This window comes from Xyrauchen texanus, chromosome 8 (assembly GCF_025860055.1).
Source record: "Xyrauchen texanus isolate HMW12.3.18 chromosome 8, RBS_HiC_50CHRs, whole genome shotgun sequence".
NCBI lineage: Eukaryota > Metazoa > Chordata > Actinopteri > Cypriniformes > Catostomidae > Xyrauchen > Xyrauchen texanus.
The window spans coordinates 11,089,636-11,112,660 of record NC_068283.1 but is presented as its reverse complement, the minus strand read 5'-3'; the positions used below and the strand labels follow the sequence as shown (position 1 = coordinate 11,112,660).

General features: G+C 41.3%; 1 protein-coding gene across 1 annotated transcript; it reads right to left on the bottom strand.

Moving 5' to 3' along the window:
- Positions 1–981: 981 nt before the first annotated feature.
- On the bottom strand, positions 982–21,348 carry slc16a5b (solute carrier family 16 member 5b). Its single transcript, XM_052132837.1, has 6 exons — positions 21,205–21,348; positions 18,458–18,933; positions 11,663–11,806; positions 9,923–10,221; positions 8,033–8,582; positions 982–2,352 (listed from the first exon to the last, which is right to left on the bottom strand). Exons 2-6 carry the CDS (start codon positions 18,897–18,899, stop codon positions 2,111–2,113), a joined length of 1,677 nt encoding a protein of 558 aa, XP_051988797.1. The 5' UTR covers positions 18,900–18,933; positions 21,205–21,348; the 3' UTR covers positions 982–2,110.
- Positions 21,349–23,025: the final 1,677 nt, after the last annotated feature.

The window sequence follows — 23,025 nt, the reverse complement described above, 5'->3', positions numbered from 1 at the left end:
GTTTGTACTAGATGTACAAAGTAAGCCGTACATTTAATGTCAATGTTGGGGACTTAAAATAGTCCAGGCTGTTTCAAAACATCTATTCTTGTCTGTTCCTAGGATTGCCAACTCTCCCGTATTAGCCGGGACGTCCTGTATTATGGCTAAAATGAAGACGTACTATATTTGGTGGCAAGATGTTTGAGGGTCATTTTGATCTTTAGGGCGGGCGAGTTGTTGTCTCTTCATTGGACTAGAAAGGGGGTGTCAGAAGTTTCTCATTAGCTGCATAAATATACAACATTAGTTATTAAATGTTACATTACATAAAATTACTCCAAAATCAACCTTTTTAGACATTGCCTACAATGACCTCAGTGGATCAGGAAAATTTAGCAGGATCAGGAAAAATTGCACCCAGCATAGCAATATTATTATACTTTTATCAAATTCACCCAAAAATAAAAAATAAATTCTATATAATCTTTTTAATAAACTAAAAACATGAACTAAAAACATTTTTAATAAACTAAAAACATGAACTATTTTCTTTGGTTTAAAGTGTCAGTACACGTTCAGCGAGCCTGTTCAATATAGAAGTGGAAAATCAATTGGCAATATGACAATATTAACAAAACAACTTTACATCTTAAGTTAACTGTATGGAAATGTTGTTAATTTAACTTGTTTTATAGAATCTAAACTGAATGTTTTTTTTAAGGGTTAAAATCTATGAATTCTATATAACAAGTAATGCATAAATTATCCAAGTGCAAGGGCTTTTGGGTATTCCCCACAACCTCAGTACTGAGTTAGTAGTTCTTCAAATCTTAATTTTATGGATTTGAAAACTAAAGAAGTTCACGGACCTCACAATTATTCATTTACTTTATGTAACTTTGTAATTCACTTTAAAATTGGTATTTTGTGTTGTACACATTAATGAGAATTAATTAGAGCTAAAAATTGAATAAATATGTACATTTCTGAGTAGAGGCTATTTATTTTTATACCTTATGGTTGAATCAACTAACATTTTTTCTCTCTCAGTGCAGTCAGTTCTATGCTCAGTTGAAAACTTTAAGTTGAAATATACATTAGTGTAAAAAAACTGATGAAATTTCAGAATATTTCAAGAACAGGCTACGTTTTTGGAGGGTGACCCAATAGTAAACAACACCAAATGTAAACATATTTTTTGGTACTGCTTTACACTTTCAGCACCACAAGACGGTGAAAAATATTAAACTATTGTATCTACTGAGATCAAGCACAAAGAGTGCTGAAGCCACAAAAACTCACAGACACTGCATCAATTTCCCTTTAATAAATAGAAATGTATATATAAATTACTGATTTTCAAAAGCCATATCTACACAAACTAAAAAAAATAAAAAATTTATAAGATTTAAGAGACTCCTAAAACATAATTTAAGGCATCTATAAATAAAAAAAAAATACAAAATTGCACAAAGTTATCTTACACATTCCCTGTGTATTCTACATTAATTTGTGTGCAGAACGATCAGAAACTAAATGACAGTAATATTACCATCAATCACGACTGGCCTTTGTCAGTCATCCTAAACTAAAGCAAAAACTGAAACTATATATTTTTTATTACATATGTTTGTTTGTTTTTTTTGTGTGTTGATGATTCGGAATGGTTTCAACTCATAAAATTCTCATTTGGCACCATGTTATACAAAATGACTATGAAGTTATAATGTTTTAATTAGCTATTTGTTTTTCACACAAACATATCGATTAACTTTAGAAGACATCTTGGATGGCCTGAGGGGGAGTAAATTATCAGCAAATTTTAATTTTTGGGTAAACTATTCCTATACAAATGGATGAGGGGAAAATGGTGCAGAGGTGAGAGATTTTATCACGTGTTGTTATTGAACAAAATCACTGTTCTGAAATGTTCTCAAAGATAGTGTATCCCAAACCTGTTCCTGAAGGAACACCAACAGTACACATTTTGGATCTCCCTGATCCGACATATCATTTCAAGTCTTGTCGACTTAACTAAAAGGCTGATGAGAAGAGTAGGAAAACGTGTTCTGTTGATGTGCTGCCACAGAAATAGGGTTGGGTAATACAGTGGTCGCTGCAGCCCGACTCACATAACAGTCTCAATGTCTCTGACATTAATACTTTTTAAAGGCACTTGACTATAATCACAATCAGTGCTTGGCTTTTGAAAATGAATGTCTTTTTGGCAAAAGGACTTCTTAGCCTCTTTGTCTTTCTGTCTGTCCAGCCAGTAGAAGGACAACATGATGAAGAGACCAGCTGTGGACCCAGTTACACTGCAGGCGAAATACACATAAGCATATTGCTTAGTGCTGTCAACCAGGATTCCTGTAGTAAAAAAACAAAACAAAAATCAATGTCAGAAACCAGTCTGCTGAAACTTTGGTTCATTTTCATTAGTTCCCCGTCTGTCGCTCTCTTCGACGTTGTGTCTGAGAAGCGACACTAGCGGTCTCTCTTGAGCACCGAATATACCTCTGATCTATGAAAAAAGGCCAATGAGAAGTTGGCAGTCAGTATTTGCATACCCCGCTCCCGGACATACGGGTATAAAGGCGAGGAAATACTAGAGTTCATTCAGAATTTTCTTCGGAGCCGATGGTTGTGCATGCTGTTCGCGTGAAGACACACCCGTTCCTGTATTCCTCTGACGCTACTGCATGCTGTTGGATTGAGGGCGCATTACAGCGGCGATTTCTCTTTGCATGGCAGTGCATATTGCCCCTGGGCGCTTCGACAGCGCAGTACAACCCAAACTCGAAAGAGTTAGTTAAAAGTGTGATTTCCTCTAAAAGAGTGATTTTCTCTAAAAGAGCAAAATACACAGCGGCGGTGAACGTCCTTTTCAGGACGCGTCTTTATAAAGATGCCCTTCCGCCCATGTGTAGTTTCTGGATGCGGTAGAGTGCTCTCCGCTTCAGACGGCCACAGGCGTTGTCTCTTGCTTCAGACGGCCACAGGCGTTGTCTCTTGTGTCTGGGTAGCGATCACACCGAGGCTGCGTTTGTGGATGGTTCATGCTCTCACTGCGAGAGCATGACCATGACAACCTTGCGGTCGCGGCTCGCTTTCAACCGAAAGCAAGCCACTCCAGCCGCCCCCCGCATTGCTCCTTCTTCCCACGGGATTGAGGACGATGCGAGTGGGGCTGGAAGCGATCTTGGGATGGCAGCGGGTGCGGCTCCGTCGGGTACCCCCCCTTGGACCACCCATCCCCAGCACGCTCGTTGACTCCCGTCCGTGTTCGAGGCAACAGCGGCTCGCCTCACAGCCAGCTCGCCTATCCTCTAGAGCTCGAAGTGGATGAGCTCGCCGCTGCATCCCCCTGCGAGGAAACAACAAGCTGCTCCGCCACAACCTGGGCCCAGCTCTCAGCCCACGCGTCGAACGCTCCACAGGAAGTAGATGCCCCCTGTCTCACGGACCCCCTCGAGGACCTGGAAGGCTCCCAGGTGCTCCTGAGACGGATGACCCAGAGCCCAAGACGTTAGCTCCGGAGATGGTAAGACCACTCCGTCCCCCGGTGGAGGGCCGGTAGGAGAATCTTTCTTTGAAAACTTTTCATTTGCAGCTCCCCTTAACCGGGGAAGCGGTACCCAAATTCTCAATAAAAGAGCTATTTCCTTTGTCTCTGGGTCATCTGGCCAGCAAATGCCGTTCTCACGACACTCTGCCACCAGATCTCAACAGTCCCGGCACGCTGGACGCAGTCCCAGATCCGCCTTCAGCCCCACGACTGTTCCCCGGCCGGCCGGTTCTGACGAGTCCAGAGGATGCCATTACAAGACCTCCTCCTCAGTCACTAACCCGCCCCCTGCCGGGTGTGCAGAGCAAGGTAAGTGCTTCGAGTCTTTTCTCACCACCAGAGCCTCGGGACGCGTCCTCGCCTCCCGACGACGTACTACCTGCTCCGCCCCGCTGCGAAGCCCTGCAGGGTATGTCAAAATTACTCGTCCCTTTGGTGCCCCTAGCACGGAAATTGGATGCGTGGCTCTCACTTCCCAACCCGTCTCACTGGCTGGCCCGGACCATCCGACTCGGTTATGCAATTCAGTTTGCCAGGCCCCCGCCCCCCTTCGCGGGCGTCCGCTTTACCACAGTGCACGGCCAACATGCCAAATTCCTGCACGCGGAGATCGCTACTCTTCTACTCAAAGACGCGATAGAGCCTGTCCCTCCAACCGAAATGAAGAAGGGTTTCTACAGCCCTTACTTCATTGTACCCAAGAAAGTCGGCGGCTTACGACCGATCTTGGACCTGCGAGTTTTCAATCGAGCGCTGCTCAAACTCCCGTTCAAAATGCTCACTCACAAGTGTATCTTGACATGCGTGCAGCACCTAGATTAGTTTGCAGCGGTAGACCTGAAGGACGCGTACTTCCACGTCTCAATTCTGCCGCGACACCGACCCTTCCTGCGGTTCGCATTCGACGGCCAGGCGTTCCAGTACAAAGTCCTCCCCTTCGGCATGTCTCTGTCCCCTTGCATCTTCACGAAAGTCGCAGAGGCAGCTCTTGCCCCACTCCGAGAAGCCGGCATCTGCATATTCAATTACCTAGACGACTGGCTCATACTGGCCCACTCCAGAGAGTTACTATGCGCTCACAGAGACCAGGTGCTCAGGCACCTCAGCCGCTTGGGGCTTCAGGTCAACCGAGAAAAGAGCAAGCTCAGCCCGGTTCAGAGCACCTCCTTTCTCGGCATGAGTTAGACTCAGTCTCAATGTCCACACGTCTCACCAACGAGCGTGCGCAGTCAGTGCAGAGATGCCTCGCCAAATTCAGGCCGGGCACAACAGTCCCTCTAAAACTCTTCTAGAGGCTCCTGGGGCATACAGCATCCTCCACCGCAACCACGCCACTGGGTTGTTGCATATGAGACCGCTTCAGCACTGGCTTCAGGCTCGAGTCCCGAGATGAGCATGATGCCGCGGCATGCACCGTGTGACAATCACCCCCGCCTGCCAAAAAGCACTAAAACCCTGGACAGACATCTGCTTTCTACGGCCAGGTGTGCCCCTGCAGCAGGTGTCCCGACGTGTCCTGGTCACTACCGACGCCTCCAGATTGGGTTGGGGCACCGTGTGCGAAGGGCACGCTGCTGCGGGCCTTTGGAGAGGGGCTCCGCTGCGCTGGCATATCAATTGCCTAGAGTTGTTGACTGTTTTCTTTGCCCTGTGGAAGTTTCTCCCGTTAATTCGAGACAAACATGTCCTAATCAGGTCAGACAGCACCACTGTGGTAGCGTACATAAATCGGCAAGGAGGCGTACGCTCCTGCCACATGTCACGACTTGCCCGTCGTCTCCTCCTTTGGAGCCAGGTCGCTGCGTGCCACTCACATCCCCGGCAAACTCAATGTGATAGCGGATGCACTGTCACGACAATGCTTGCCCAGCAGAGAGTGGAGGCCTCACCCCCAGTCGGTCCAGCTGATTTGGGAACGATTCGGCAGAGCCCAGGTAGACCTGCTTGCCTCCTGAGAGACCTCCCATTGCCCGCTCTGGTACGCCCGAACAGAGGCTCCCCAGTGGGGCAGATGTGCTGGCACACAGCTGGCCCACGGGGCTACACGAGTATGCATTTCCCCCAGTGAGCCTTCTTGCACAGGTGCTGTGCAAGGTCAGGGAGGACGAGGAACAAGTCACACTAGTGGCTCCCTATTGGCCCAACCGGGCCTGGTTCTCGGACGTAAGTTTCATCCTGTGTTTTTTCAGGTCCGAGCCAGTAGAACACTGTAACACGCTGATGGGCTGACCGGGTGAATCACTTGCATATAGCGCCCTTTCCCTCGGTTGAGGTAAAATTGTGCGTCTTTTTTTCCCAGGAGATTCCACATCTCGAATCACTGGTCGATTCCTCCCTAGCCCTCATGGGTCCGCAGTTCAGCGGAGGAACTTGCCGACCCAATCCACTGTGGGTACTCAGTCTACTCTGTACTGGAATAGGTGCTCCGCAGGGTGAGGACTCCTACTCGGACTCCCCCTGTGTGTATTTTCCGCGATACGGTCCCCTTACGAGCGGACCCGCGTTTTCCTTGGGTAAGTTTCGGTCTCCGCAGGGTCTTTTCCCCCTGAAAGAATAGGAAATTGGGTAAGACCCCCTTCCCTCGATGCATGTAAGGGCCCGGCTGTCTATTGCTCTATGTGAGAAACATAGAGAGAAAAGAGGTCCGGCCAGGCTTGGACCGTCTCAGGTTGGCAAGCTTTGCCTTGTTCCCCTGTCTAGGGTAACCAGGATTCCGACGACTTTTTTGGGGTATTGGGGAAGGGTACGTGCAGTCTGACACAGCCGGTCGTTTGGCACGTAAGAAATACCTGCCCGCTCCTATGTCAGCAGAACACGTACACGGCTCAGCACATGGCAGATTTAAATTGGACCCCTAGTGTCACTTCTCCGACACAACGTCGAAGAGAGCGACAGACGGGGAACGTCTACGAATGTAACCTCCATTCTCTGATGGAGGGAACGAGACGTTGTGTCTTCCCGGCCACGTCGCTGAGCCGAACCGCTGTAGTGGCCAGAACCATTTCCGGCTCCTCAGAAAAATCCTGAATGAACTCTAGTATTTCCTCGCCTTTATACCCGTATGTCCGGTGGCGGGGTATGCAAATACTTACTGCCAACTTCTCATTGGCCTTTTTTCATAGATCAGAGGTATATTCGGTGCTCATGAGAGACCCGTAACCGAGACATTCGTAACCTAGACCTTTTCTCCAGTCATTTCAATAAATTCTCCAATAAAGAGTTCCAAGCCAGCAAACCAACCAGGATTGACATGGTTTGCAACATTACAGCATTAGTTCAGCGCAAACAAACTATGTGATGTCTTTTATGAGGGAATAAACTACTCAACCATCAAGTATTGTGAATGATATTGCTTTAAAATAAAACTTCTGACTATATGTTATTGAGTGAGTTTACATGGACAGACTTACATAAGTTATGCTTGGTATGCCAACATCGTGTTTGCCAAATAGTTTGAGCCACAAACCTTTACCGGTAAATATATTGTTTTTAAAGGCTCAGTGACATGATGCTCTTTTTTTTTTGTCCAAATAGTTTTAAAACTACATTAAAATGCAATTTACAAAATAAATAAATGCTTAAATCTACCTCAATGATGAACATGCTTTAAATTTTTTAATTCAAAGTCATTTTGAAAAATGTTCTGGGGCTTAAAAAAAAAATAGTGTAACTGTCACTATATGTTTTTACTTGTCTCAAGTTACATTTAACAATCATTAAAAGCTGAAATTTTTGAAAAACTAAATGTTGCCATGAGTAGTTTGGAATAATCTTTTAATCTTTAATTTTTTTTTATAGCAGTAAAAAAAAGATTTGTTTTTATTAAATATGATTAATATATGAAAAACATTTGTCCACCAAATCAAAGTCAGTTGGTGTAACTAACATGCAGGATGCTATTTTGTGGTCATGTGACAAGAAAACCTTAAAACAGAGACCTTTGGACCCTCATGGATATCACATAAAAATCACACTTGTGGCTAGTGGCTTCTAAATAAGCATAGATCATAGATTAATAACCTTGGATATAATTGTAAATCTGTTTTGTAAATGTATTTCTCTATGAATAAAATTAATGGGATTTTTACTTTTGAAATTTTACTGGACAAGACAGTGCAGTGGTAGCTTCACTGCTTGATCACCACAACAGTGAGAGCAGGCATTGCCGCGTGACATTTGAGTTCCCATGGCACTGGTAACCGGAGAGGACTCCCTCAGTGCTTGATGTACTGCCCCTATAAAAGCCTTTCTGGAGACCAGCCTGCAGTAAAATTGTCTCATAATATAAGGTCAGGCATTAACTACTCTTAATTCAATCACATGACCCTTATAGCACCTCAATAACATGAACGCAAACTGAAAAGGTGGACTTAAATTTATTTTCCTCACAACTTCACCAGAAAAAGTCTACACAAGCAAGGGAATCTTTTCAGCATGATTATACAAAGAGAAAAAGCCTCATGATGAGAACACGTACATTACCTGCTAGCGGTGGGCCAATCAGTAGCATAAAGCTGTCCATTAGGCTGATGAGGCCCAGGGCGGAAGGAAAGCGGCTCATCTTGACTGTGTCCATCAGTACGGTGAACAACAAGGAGCCAATGAGGCTCATGGAAATGCCAAAGACTATAACATAAGTCAGTAGTCCTGAGAAACTTGTGGCTATCCCACAGATGCAGTTGCTCATCCCGTTGATCAATACCGCCACTGCAAACAGGTAGACGAAGCCATGGCTTCCTCGAAAACGAGGCAGCCCTAACACCAGTGCTGCCGCTGGACGAACAATGATGTTGACCAGGCCGAGGATGGCAATCAGTAGAGCTGCTCGGTCCTGCTCTATATCGTACATGGTGGCATGTGGAACCAAGTAAACTAGTGGAACCACGAAGCCCAGCATCATCCAAGTTACCCCAAGAGCAAAGACACGGAAGCGAACGTTACTGTACAGGAGGTCAAAAGCCATGTGTCTGCGCAGGAAAGGCATGACGGTGGAGATAGTGGTCCGCAGGCAAACTTTCAGTCCCTCTTTTTCCTGATGAATGGAAAGCAGTGTTATTGTCGTTACTGTCATTCACCCAAAAATAACAATTCTCTCATCATTTAATAACCCTTTCTTTAATTTCTTCTGCAGAACACAAATTAAGATTTTAGAAGAATATATCTGCTCTATTCAATGAAAGTAATGGTGGCCAGAACTTTAAAGCACTTTACAGCATAATGGTTAATGGTCTGCACTTATAAAAGTAATCCATACGACTTCAGAGGTTTAATCCATGTCTTCTGAAGTGATATGATAGGTAAGGGTGAGAAACACATCAATATTTATGTCCTTTTATACTATAAATCAGCACTTTCACATACTTTTTTTTGGACAATTAGCATTCTCATTCTTTGTGAATATCGACAACTACTGGTTGTGGCTGGTCAAAGGTGGAGATTTATATTAAATATCAATTAAATGTTGATCTGGTTCTCACCCACACTTATCATATCACTTCTGAAGATATAGATTAAACCACTGGAGTCTTGTAGGTTACTTTTATGCTTCCTTTATGTGCTTTTGGAGCTTCCAAGTTTTGTTCATCATTCACTTGCATTGTATGGACCTACAGAGCAGAAATCTTCTTCTAAAAACCATTGTTTGTGTTCTGCAGAAGAAAGAAAAGCAGGGAAATCTGGGAGAATTCCACCTAAATTAGGCCACAAAAACTTGTCACTATGCTCAGAGACCAACATTCTGCCTCTTACCTGTTAGCAGTTTGTGGTTTTGTTTTTATTACTATTATTAGTATTTAGTTATTTAAATCAACCTCATGCTTCCAAACTGTGGACAAACAGTTGTTTTGGTTTCGAAAACATGAAAGCTAACATTTTAATTTTAAAAATAACATTTAATACTTTCTACACACAGTATATACAGTAGCATACAGTACATTCATATTTGCTTTTATAGCCTTCAATTTGCACATTGTTTGGAAGAGAATATTGGAATAGACTTTATCTGCTTAATCAAATCAATAATTGACAGATTAATCATGATCAAAATAGTCATTAGTTGCCTTTGTTTAGATTTACATTTAATTGCCATTAATTGTAAATAATACTGGATGAAATTAGATGTCTTTGTTTTCTGGCTTTAAATCTACTCAAACATAATAGAAATACATTTTAACATGTGATGTTGGGTGGATTGCATATCCCATTTTTCCTCCATATCATGCAGCCCTCCTGAAAAAGTCCAACTAGACTGAAACTAGAAAATGCTGAATAAAAACAAAAACTCTTAAACTGAGTGAAATCTTACAAAAACATAGATAAATTAAACTAGAATTCCAAAATAGAAGAAGAGAAAAATCTAAATTATAATTATACCCTAACTGAAAGGTAATTGGTTTGTTGCAATTGGTTGGTTCTTCCTTCTGTCTTCGGTTTGGTCCCCAGGGGTCGCATCACGGCCCCACAAACGCAGCAGTTCAGCAGAACCCCTCCCAGCACCAGAAAGCTACCCCGCCAACCAAACCTGCTGAGCATATAGTTGGCCAGCAAGGGTTGGGTACTCAGACCGAGTGCAGTGCCAGTAGAAGACAAGGCATTGGCAAAAGCCCTGCGATGCACAAAGTAATGACCCACCATGGTGACCGATGGCTGGAAAGACAAACAGAATCCCATTCCTGAGAAGAAATTATTATAATGATTTAAATATTTATTCTGTGAAAAAAATATTCATTTAGGATGTTTAAAGTTTTACATCTGTAAATTACACACTTGTTATTGCCATTAGCTGATTGTAATGTAATCAAGAATGTAATCATGCAATCCATAAATAACTGTAATCTGATTACACACAAGTACTTCAAATGTAATCTAAATACAATTACTTGATTAATCTGATCACGTAATCCAGATTTCATGTAATCCCCTACTACCCAACACTAAAAGCTCCTGATTCCTCATGGTATTAATATGCATTTCGTGTGATCCAATCACATATGGTCAAGTGTATGGAAAGCCATATGGGTCAAAATTCACGTGTTTTGTATCTCAGTATTAAGCTTTGAAACCCCGTTTTCTAAACGCCTTAAGTAAACGGCGTTAGGCGTTACATAAACACTGTAAGCCGTCACACTTTAAGTTAACGAGTGTTATTTTAGCACCTCACATAACTTAATTATCCCATTCATTTGGTCATGTGCATAACTCCTCCTCTATCGCGTTTGACGGATCTACGGCAAGTCGGAGGTTTCAAATCATTAACGGCAATGAGAACCTTTGTTTCACATTGCAAACGCACATTAAATTACTGCAGCCGACTTTTGGCTAACTAAGCTGGATACTCGTTAACCAATACCCTATTTACTAACTTTAATCCACAAATTGGTATTCACTTACATCAGTGTAAACTAAGGTTCTCATTGCCGTTCATGATTTGAATACTCCGACTTGCCATAGATCCCTCAAAATAGAGGAGGAGTTATGTACACATGAGCAAATGAATGGGCTAATTAAGTTATGTGAGCCCCTGAAATAACATGCGGTAACTTAATGCGTTTATGTAACGCCAAATGCCGTTTACTTAAGGCCTTACAGCGTTTAGAAAAAGCAGTTTCAAAGCTTAATATGGCGATACAAAACACGTGAATTTTGACCCTTATGGCTTTCCATACAGGTGACGCACATTGCTGTTTATACCTGGTCGCTTAAAGGTGTCTCCTGTGACCACTTGTGTTCGGATTAGGAGGGGATGGTTTCTGATTTCATGATGACATGCATCAATATCAGTGTGTTATTGCATGAAAATAAACCGCAATAAAGTCTGAAAAGACAAAGAAAGCACGAAAAAACGGCAATCTTGACTGATTGACAGGTGAGGAGTGGTGCTTTGCTGCTGTCCAGGATGCATACAGGACAGATTAGCGTAACACCTCAAATGTGGTTACATGTGTTTTTGAAAACATTCGCATGTGATCGGATCACCGAAAACGCAAGTAATTCCAGGTGTAAACAGGGTCATAGTAAGCAGATTAATAACTGTAAATAAATTAGTGAGAGTGTGAAAAGTGTATTAAATAAATAATCTACAGTGCCCACAGTTGAAGAAACATAAATACGCACCTGTTATTATGCCAGCAGTGATATACAGCTCCGCCATTGTCTGTGCAAATGAGCTGGCCGCCATTCCCACCCCGCTCAGTATCCCGCCAATAATTATTGTTGTGCGGCAACCGCAGCACTCCACAAGAACACTGCATATGGGGCCTGTGGAAAACAATGGCATTGTAATATGAACACTAATGAACATGGTTGGTTGCAAACAAACAAGTACACCGTGTGCACATAATAGCTGCATTTGACTTACAGATCATCCCTTTTATCATTACACATATGCAGATGAAGCACACTAGTTTTTCCTCAAATACATGGCCATTTGCCATCAGAGTCTAGTATTCACGCATTGACAGGGAGGTTTGAATTTTATTATTATTGAATCAGGCTGCACTATATGTAGGATCCATCTGATTTACTCAAGAAAGCATGGCGAAGTCTGAATGGGAGTTTAGGGATGGGGAAATATGCCTTAAAAAAAATTATATATTTCGATAATTATGTATTTGCTCTGAAATGGCTCAAAACTGTTTTTTGTTTTTAATCAGATTAACCATTATTTCATCCAAAAAGCCATTGTAGCCAAGTAGATTCAATATTTTAAAGACGTTATATGAAAATCTATTAAAAAAATAATTAGTTTTTCACCAAATAAACAGAAGGGAGAATGAAATTCAATAATTTTTATTGATATGCACTTTTATATTTATACTTCACATACATTGATTTATAGTAGCTTAATAAAAAGCATTATTTACATTCTAATGATTTACTACAAACCCAATTCTGAAAAAGTTCATTCAAGTGTTCACCACTGTGAAGGAGTGATTTGTAAATTATATTCACCCTTTGCTATACTGAAAGCACTACAACTACACGTGCATTATATGATGTTTTTCCTTATGAATATCATTGTTTTGTTTTGCATTTTTGTGAATGAACAAGGTGTGCAAAGCTACTTCACTGACTTCTTTTTGAAACCCAGTTGAACATTGCAAATACAAAATAATACAAAATTATTACTGTGGGGATCGTCAGGTTGATTATAATGCTGAATAATCATTATTATTCGGATTATTCGATTTGCATTATAGACACAGTCGCTGAGGAAGGCAATGAGGCCGAAACCTCTGTGTTCTCCTGTTCTGTGAGACTGAGACAAAGGAGTGCAGATGATTTAGTTTTTTAGACTGTTTATGGTTTATGGCTCTACGCACCCTGAACTAATAGAGTGCAGTGATTCAGTTTCTTTGATTAGATTTGCATTACACAAAGTAATATATTTCTGTCCTATTTACTTCACCTTCATCTGGGGCTTTTATTTTGACAGTGAAAGTGCAGTTGTATTTACTTCACTTCACAAGGAGCTTTTGGTTTTGAAACAGAAAACAACAGTTTTCTGTTATTCTGTGCCATGTTTGTAAATTTGAATAATAACTTGGAGCGGTTCCTAATGTTTGGAATTGCACGAATGCTTGAACCTGCATTACTTTGATTTCACCATGCAGGTGAACTGATCTGAAGGCGCCGCCATGCGTGTGCACACAGGTCAGCGCTTCAACGGTTTATTCTGAATTGCACACAGACCATGTTTATCTATTTTAAATCACAGCCAATTGTGAATTAATAATCATATATGACCAATTTGCCATTCTGATATTATTTTGATTACTTGTGCAGCCCTGAAGGATCGTGAAATTAGTTTACTGATGTGCTCTTTATGAAACTTAATGTTCAAATAAAAGCACTTTAAAAGCATAGCAATATTCACGATATTGGTCAATTTTACATCGTCAGCAAATTTATTGCAATTAAATTGTTAATATTCGATATTTCGCCCAGCCCTACTATTAATAGGGAAAGATGATTTTTGTTCCTAGAATGGTATAGTTGCATCATCTACAGTACCAACATTTGGCCAATGTTAATCAGCCCAACCTTAACTACAGATAGTCCATCCCAAACTCATGCCATTGAGCCAGAAGCTGACTTGACATGTCACATCGCTCAAAAAACAAGAGCATTGTTTCGAAAGCACCACAGACCCTCAGTGTTAACACGCCAGAAATCGGCCAACAGATAACTTGCAAATGACAAATGGCTTTCTCTGCTCATTAAACTGGGATAAGAAAAATATTACTAACATAAAATTAAACATCAAAACATCGAAAACACTGATGGCTATTTTCCTGATGCAGCTATCTAGGTGGGCATTTCATAAAATCTCAAGATGCAGAGTAGGAAAACAAGTGTTACAGAATATCATCATCACTTTACCCCCTTTACTTTGTGTTAAATGAGAAACTTGATTATACAACTCATTTGATATAACACTTTGCACAGCAGTTAATACAGTGCAAATTACTTTTGATCTCCTCTAAAACTCAAGAGAGATTGAACATCAGCCTTACTTAAATGAACGCTTTTTGCGCCATGCTGCTGTGTGACAATAAACTCAAGGGATCACCTTAACTGTCTTTGGCACTATCCTGTTCAGCACAGAGAAAGGGGTGGAAAGACAAATAAACATTTCTCACAAAAGAACAATGGTATCTTGACTGTTTCAGGGTCTGTTCTAGAGTACAATAACAACTCCCTTGCTGGACTCTGTGCTTTTTGGTCAAACGTAACATAAGCTGCATTGCAGTGGACAGGCTCCCTGTGCATTTTTCACTGCTCTCTACAAACTCTGGGGTAAATTCACTAAGAAGAAGAGCTATTTATTTGCACATGCTGTCTGTGCTGGTTTAAGACTTGCTAAAGAAATGTGCAGATTAGCAAACGGCCAAAAAAAAAAAAAAAAATGGTGCAAAACTCAATTTGCATGACACCCGTTTATTATCAGCGTGATGGACATGTCGCAATGGATGCTTCCAGTGTAGACAGGATCGCATATTATAATGGGGTTATATTTCTTTTGACATGACGCACCGCTCAAGTCTGGTGTAGTCAGGGTCTAAGATTGCTCTTTTACTCCACTGATGGTTAGGTTTAGGGTTGGGGTAAGGGTCAGGGGTGGAGTTACAGCTTTTTACGATTAAGCAAGATTTTGAAAACAGGGCTCATTTTGTCAAAACATTTCACACAATTTACACAACACACAAGTAGCAGAACACCTGATATATTTTGATATTCTTCATTCAAAACTATACAATCATTTATAAAAGCCCAATTTTGACACCGTATGGCATACACGATTCATACTATCTGTTTCCGTTTGAACCAGTTACATACTGCTGTGCTCAGTCTAAAACACCTTTAACATTTCTACTTTTCTAATTAATTAGTTTGGGTTTGATTTGTTCAGAGATATTGTTAAAGTACATATGTACATATATTGACCAAACAAAACACACAAGACCTGTAAGGCACACTGATAAAATATTTATTTCTCTCCACATTGTAAAATCAGTCAATACATCCATGCATTTCCAAAGGTTGCATTTTGCACTAAAAATTAGAGCAGAACATATTCCAAATAGAATATAGTACATACAGTAAACACAGCAAAAACATTTGTGGAGACAAAAAAGCAAGCATGAATAATAATAATAATAATAATTAAAAAAAAATGTAAGCATCATCTCTTGGCCTAGCTGGATCTGGCCATAGCACTTCGTCCACATCACAGGCTATGTCCTCTCTCACAAGACAACAATCTTCTTGAATATGGCGAATGCTTCCTTGCACAAACCCTGCATCAATTAGGATGCTGGCCTCCTCCTCTTGAATAAGGGGTATCCTAGGGCTGGAGATCGTAAACCTTCCACTGCCATGCCCTAAATGAGGTTAAAGAAGGGAGTGTATGGAGGAAGGTATTGGAGTGAAAATTGTGGATGCTGATGAAACCAGTTTTGGACCAGAGCAGATCGGTGGAAAGATACATTGTCACAGATTACAATGTATCTCATCTGCTCTGCATCTTTTTGGTCTTCTGCTGTGACAATGTTGTATATTCTGTCTAAAAATGTGGGCTGTGTTGTAATGACCTAAGTTGGACTGGCGGTGGAGGACCCCATTCTGCGTGATTGCAGCGCACGTTGTGATGTTACAGTACCGCCATGCTGGCCCGGGACATTCAAAATAGCTCTGTGGCCAATGATGCTTCTCCCTCTTCCTCTTACTGCAGCGTTGCCTTGTTATAGTGCTTACGCCTGATAAGCGAGTTTTCAATTAAGCACCTAGGTGTCTGCACACCTGGCAGCCATGTTTGATCAGTTAGTTCATAGGTGTGGTATTTTGTAAGGCAGTGCCTTGAAATGGCAAAGAAGCGACATCATGTTAGATTTCTGTGTCTAATGTAGAGAAGTATCTTTAGTGTTTTGCAAAACACTGTGTGTAGTGTTTTGCAAAAAGTGTGAGGATGAGAATGTGCTTATAGTTGTGCAGATCTGGGCTGAGATTTTGAACCTTGAGTGTCAGGTTTCACTAACTGTGTGTTATTTTTAATTTTAGTGTGCAAGCCGTTGTTAAAAACGTAATAAAATATGCATTCCTATTGACTGTATCACATCATTTAAAACAAACATTTGGCGCCACTCTGTGGACATTTAACCTGGATCTTAAGTTTACACGTGCCCAACCGTACAACAACACTTCCAGCTTCGGCCAATGGGGGCAGTGCTTAAAAATTGTATTTGAATTACAGCAGCAGGACTTTCGACCGAAAAGAATTTACAGTGCGATCAGACTGATCTGGTACGTTTTATACTTGTGCGCAACTGCCTAAGTGCTTTTCACTGCATTTAGTTTTGCCAACTTCTTTGTTGTACTGACTGGCCGAGGTTGGTGCACAATGACTGGTGGGTTCATTTCCCAAACGAGTACTTTTAAAGTGAGGTATGATTGTACAGTTGCTCCTAATGTCATTTGCTGTGCCCTTTGGACTGATCATACCTGTATACAATACCTATGATTTGGAATCGCAACAAACTCCACTTCACAAGGCATTATTGGGTGATTTAGCCAACCTGCTATCCTTCTGACAACAAACAGAACACCACTGACCTCCTCTGACATCTCTGTCCTTTCTTTCATATTATATAACAGATCCTACTATTTAGTTCTTTTCAGTGTTTTGAGAAACAACAGGCCTGCATTGCACAAACTGATTAATTACAGTAACTTGATAGAAGTGTTTGTCTGGAAGGATCATATGCTGTATCTGGCGTGATGAGAGTGTATGCTGGAGTGCAGTAAGGATTATGTCACAAACTGTGGATAAACTAATAGAGCAAATGCATGAATCAGGGAACCAGTGGTCTCAGGCTCAGATGTAGTGCCCACAGTCAGTTCACTGATCATTTGATGCATATTGTGAGTCCAAGCTCATGAAAATTATGTGACTTGAAAAATTATATAATGTGGCCCCTTGCACTTTCGTGGTAAAATGCGTAAGTATTTCCGTGGTAAAATGTCCACTAAGTGTTGCTAAAAGCGAGTTAATATTTTTTCCCAAACAGATGCTAATGCTCTATGGAGTCTTACATCAACAAAACCTACCTACCTCTCTACCCTAAACCTTCAACCAAAACCTGAAAACTGAAAGAGTCATTAATGCAAATGTGAGATATCAAGAAAAGAAAAAAGAAAACGCAATCGCTGAAGCAATCATGTCATTTTGTGGTGCTTCTATGGAACTTTCAGCTCACGTTTTGACTTGCGTGCTCTTCGTGACTTTCACCCGGTCTTTTGCGTCGCAAGTGCAACTTTCGATCAGCACTCAAACATGAGCAGGGGCACTTTTTTTTTTATCAGTCTGCCTGGAACTAAAGTTGTGTTTACAAAGCACCCTCTTGAAGCATTTTCAATGAAGAAATAATCACTGATTGCCAAAGTTTGACAGTTTAGAGTTAAATCTTTGAAAAATATTGAACAGAACTGTCCTGTCTGTGAAATAGTCTGCACTCATCTGCTGTACTGCACATTTTCTGTAGTTTTCTACGTATTTTCTGTACAGTGAAGACTCCGCTAGTCTATTATTATCCAGTTTTTCTGAGCAACCAATGGATGGCACCATGATGATTCCAATTGCCTATTTTCTGTTTCTGGTCTCGAGACACAATTTAAAAACTACCAAAACAAGCAATGCAGTTTTTTTTGTGTAAAAATTCATTTCAGGCTCAACTTGTGCATCTGTTGCAACTCAAAGTAGTTCATGATTTCAGTGTAACATGGCTCGGTCGAATGTTTCATGTCATCTACACACTCAGGTGAGGCACTGTCAAAAAAAAAAAGAAAACTATCAGTCATCTCAACTCTGTAAAATATTGGCACTATACAGCTAGTACTGCCGCTCCCTAAATGTATATTTTGCAGTCTGTGTAGGGCACCAACTCCCTAGGGGGCGCCAGAAACTCTGCTGGCTGCCTTAACTAGCCCGTTATACATTATTCAGACCTGGAAGCAGACGTGGAACACCATTGCCACTTTCACATAACCCCCCACCCCACCACCGTCCGACGATCATGAAGCTCTGGTGGCTAATTCCACATGTTTTTTGACAATTTTTACAAATGTAATAAATATTACAATACCCGCTAATAATACACGCTGACGCGTGTGAAAACACTAGAGACTGCAAATTGAAAAGTTGAATCGTGGAACACTTCTGCGTTCAGGAAATAGGTGGATAGAATAATATAAACCTGCCCCGAAACACATGTCAGTCACCCAGCTGTTCATGTCTAAGTGGGTGGTTCTTGGTCAGAATTAGTTGCAATATGGCCTATACTTTTTGCGGTTTAGTCAGAGTCCGGCTATGTGAGACTTGACGGAGCAGTTGTGTCACAATATTCTCCCTACCGCCTGCATGCACCATTGCCGTCATGATGGCTGGCACCCACGACATTTCAGTATTGCTGGCACGGAAGTCATTCTGCAAGTCAGTGTAAAAGATGCCTATGCAGGAAGGGAAAGCCAGGGTCAATGCCATGACCAGAAAAGTGGCCGCGAGGACCACCCAGCCCCAGCCACCATCAGGTGCACCATCCTCTGCTCCTTCAGTGAAATGATGCTGCACCTCAGGAAAGGAGGCGGATCCCTCTTCCTGTTGGTCCTGCTCCTCTGACTCACAGCTAACCATCTTTTTCAACCCTGGCTCTGATTTTACGGTCTGCAGAGAGGATGTTCTGCTGCATGTTATGCTGTAGGTGGCCACATCACCACTGTCTCTTCTCTGGACTTTTCGGTGATCATTGTTGTGTTTGGTCTGTTGGGGATGATGTTCCTCCACACCCTCTGTCATTGTGTTTAGCTAAGGGGCCTCTCCTCACTCAGGTCTACAGGGAAAATATGACAATAAACAAATATATTATAATGTATATTTTATATTAAATATAATATAATACCATCTACACATATTGAATATGACTTTGTAGCTAAGCTGTTTTTTTTAACACACTGCTCAATCAATATCAATATCTCCCTTTTTGATATACACTGACAAGTATGAGTGTAGAAATTAGATTTATGTATTATGTATTTTGATATTAAGCATTCCTTTTGCTCTACATGACACATAATGGTCCCCCCAAGCAAGAAGCTTTTCATGTGTCATTTCTCAACATGCAGTTGTCAGCCACATTCAATCGAACAGCCTCATTTGATGAGTATTATTATGGGAATGAGTGCGGAATAACCACTTTAGATCCTTGTTTGTGCCAAAACCAAAAGCAATGTTCTCCCGAAACCCAACAAAAAAGGTTTTAATATATAGAAAACGAATAAGGCTAGAAATGGTGTTAAAAGAGGCCAACTGAACAATGAAAGGTCTTTGGCTTTGGGCTGTGTAAATATGTAAATTATTGTAATTTGGGGTTGGACAATATCATATCTATTGATTTTATATTTTGAATGTAGCAAATAGTCAGAACATTAAATTGCCAAAAATTATATATCCTAGCCATAAAATCATCAGCTTTCTGTAGGATTTATATGGGTCTGCAATTGTGTATTTGAAACAATTTAACTCCTCTCTCTGTGTGTGTGTGTGTGTGTGTGTGTGTGTGTGTGTGTGTGTGTGTGTGTGTGTGTGTGTGTGTGTGTGTGTGTGTGTGTGTCGCTATTTATGATAAATACAGTACTGTGCAAATGTCTTAGGCACATAAGATGTCTCACGCAAACATTTGTCTTAAGATGGTTAATAATATCTTCAGCTTTAGTGTGTCAATAGGAAATATAAATGTTAGACTCCCAAACATTACTTTAGTAAATAGAAAAGATTAGAATAGAAGAACAAGGAGCCCTGCAACAGATGTCATGGCCCCCACAAAGACCCCCACTGAACATAGAGTCAGTCTGGGATTACACAAAGAGACAGAAGCAATTCAGACAGCCTAAATAGATAGAAGAACTGTGGTGAATTCTCCAAGAAGCTTTGAACATCATATCTGCCAAAAACCAGGAAAAACTGTGTCCAGGTGTATCTAGGAGAATTGGGGCTGTTTTGAAGGCAAAAGTAGCCACACCAAATATTGATTTCATTTTTTTTATGTTTACTGGACTTTGTATGACATTAATTGACAAATGAAAACCATTTATGCCATTATTTTTGAAGACATCCTCACTATACAACATTTTTCACCAATGCCCAAAACTTTTGCACAGTACTCTATTGGACACAACCTCTCTCTCTGAGCTTGGTCACTTGACTGTCAATCTCATCATATTCTTCCTCGCCTCTCCTTTTTGGCATTGACTTCAATTATTTTTTTATTTTTTTGTGCTAGCATTATATCTGAGTTAGAATTGGTGACCATCACGGTCATAAAATATTACAAATAATAATAAATATAGAAGGCTATTTATTTATTTATTATTCTAAAGTAACAATAACTGTCACAATCATGATATTTAAATTACTATGGTAATGGTGCATAAAAGCCACACATGATATTTTTTACACATAATGTATAATCAATGTACCCCCCTAATGCATGTATATAACAATGATAATAATAAAAGTATGTCCACTACAGTCCACAATAATGAATTGCTGGCTCTCAGAAGACTATTCAAGAATCTGCATCATTCAGCATATTTGACAGTAGCCTTAAAATTCAGCTTTAGAAAGTTTCATCATACCTAAACCCCCTTTTCTTCGCTGTCCCATCATCAAGAGTTTATAGAACACATTCAACTTTCAGCGAAATCACAGCCGATCAACGCAACAATATAGCACTTCCTCAAAAGCACCTCCATTATCTCCAGTACAACAGAAAATGACTTCGCTCTCCGGTCCTCTTTTCGCTCACAGGTCTCCATGGAAACGATCACAGATTATCTAGCGCCACAACGCAACTTATGTATTTTTGTGTAACACATACAAAAGTGCCCTGACTCAATGAAACATGGGATAAAATACATACACGTTAGGATGCCCTTATGCCGCACATCCTAATAGCGCAAATAAAGTTGCGATGAAGACACTACACCTGCTTAATGCTCAGCAGTGCAAGTCATCCATAGAAAAATGCATGTACTGTACATACAGTCACCATTATTATACTCGGCTGAATAAGCTAAAATAACCATCAAGATGTTATTCTCACCTTGACGTGAAGTGGTCCTTGTTGTGTCCTGAATCCTGATGTTGACACTGAACAGCACGCGCAGTACTCAGAGAGAGCTCGTGACTGTACTTTTCGAACTCCATTGCGAGTTCTTCGTCACTGCTTTATTACTACCGAGCTCTGACGTGTGAGCAGTAGATCGCCAATGGCCAATCCCGCCCACGTCAAGACGGAGCCCACTATAGAAATGCATAAAACATGACATCCCATTACTCTTGAATACATGAGGTCGTTCAGTGAATGTTTTGAGTCGGCTACCTTGTCAAATTGAGTAGTATCTTTGATCACGTGGACTAACTATTTAAAGAAAAATTACTTTCATGATAATGTTTAATATATTAGCATATTTTATAGCTATCTAATTTACTACATTTTTAAGACACATTGAGATTGGATTACGAGTTATGGGTGACAGCTTAAAAAAAGTTGTTTAACTGAAATATGGGCCATTCCTTGTTTGGTGGTAAAATATGACATAAATTCCCCCCCAAATATTAAAAAAAAAATATATATATATTTTATTTATTTTTTTACCAACGCATATGTACAATACAAGTACAAAAGACTAACAACATGTGTGTTTGGGCCAGTGTCATGTGACTCGTTAGTGTTATAAGGTCTCAGGTGTGAATGGGGAGCAGGTGTGTTCAATTTGGTGTCATCGCTCTCACACTCCCTCAAACTGTCAAGTTCAACATGGCACCTCATGGCAAAAAACTCACTGAGGATCTGAAAAAAAGAAATGTTGCTCTACATAAAGATGGCCTAGGCTATAAGAAGATTGCCAAGACCCTGACACTGAGCTGCAGCACGGTGGCCAGGACCATACAGCGGTTTAACAGGACAGGTTCCACTCAGAACGGGCCTCGCCATGGTCGACCAAAGAAGTTGAGTGCACGTGCTCAGCGTCATATCTATTGGTCTGCATGGCTGTCATCCCAGACGGAAGCCTCTTCTAAAGGTGATGCACAAGAAAGCCCGCAAACAGTTTGCTGAAGACAAGCAGACTAAAGACATGGATTACTGGAACCATGTCCTGCGGTCTGATGAGACCAAGATTTTCTTATTTGGTTCAGATGGGGTCAAGCGTGTGTGGCGGAAACCAGGTGAGGAGTACAAAGACAAGTGTGTCTTGCCTACAGTCAAGCATGGTGGTGGGAGTGTCATGTCTGTGGTGGCATGAGTGCTGCCGGCTCTGGGGAGCTACAGTTCATTGAGGGAACCATGAATGCCAACATGTACTGTGACATACTGAAGCTGAGCATGATCCCCTTCCTTCGGAGACTGGGCCGCAGGGCAGTATTCCAGCATGATAACCACCCCAACACACCTCCAAGACGACCACTGCCTTGCTAAAGAAGCTGAGGGTGAAGGTGATGGACTGGCCAAGCATGTCTCCAGCCCTAAACCCTATTGAGCATCTGTGGGGCATCCTCAAAAGGAAGGTGGAGGAGCACAAAGGTCTCTAACATCCACCAGCTCCGTGATGTCATCATGGAAGAGTGGAAGAGGACTCCAGTGGCAACCTGTGAAGCTCTGGTGAACTCCATGCCCAAGAAGGGTTAAAGCAGTACTGGAAAATAATGGTGGCCACACAAAATATTGACATTTTGGGCCCAATTTGGACATTTTCACTTAGGGGTGTACTCACTTTTGTTGCCAGTGGTTTAGACATTATTGAGTTATTGTACATCAGTGTGTTGAGTTATTTTAAGGGGACAGCAAATTTACACTGTTATACAAGCTGTACACTCACTACTTTACATTGTAGCAAAGTGTCATTTCTTTAGTGTTGTCACA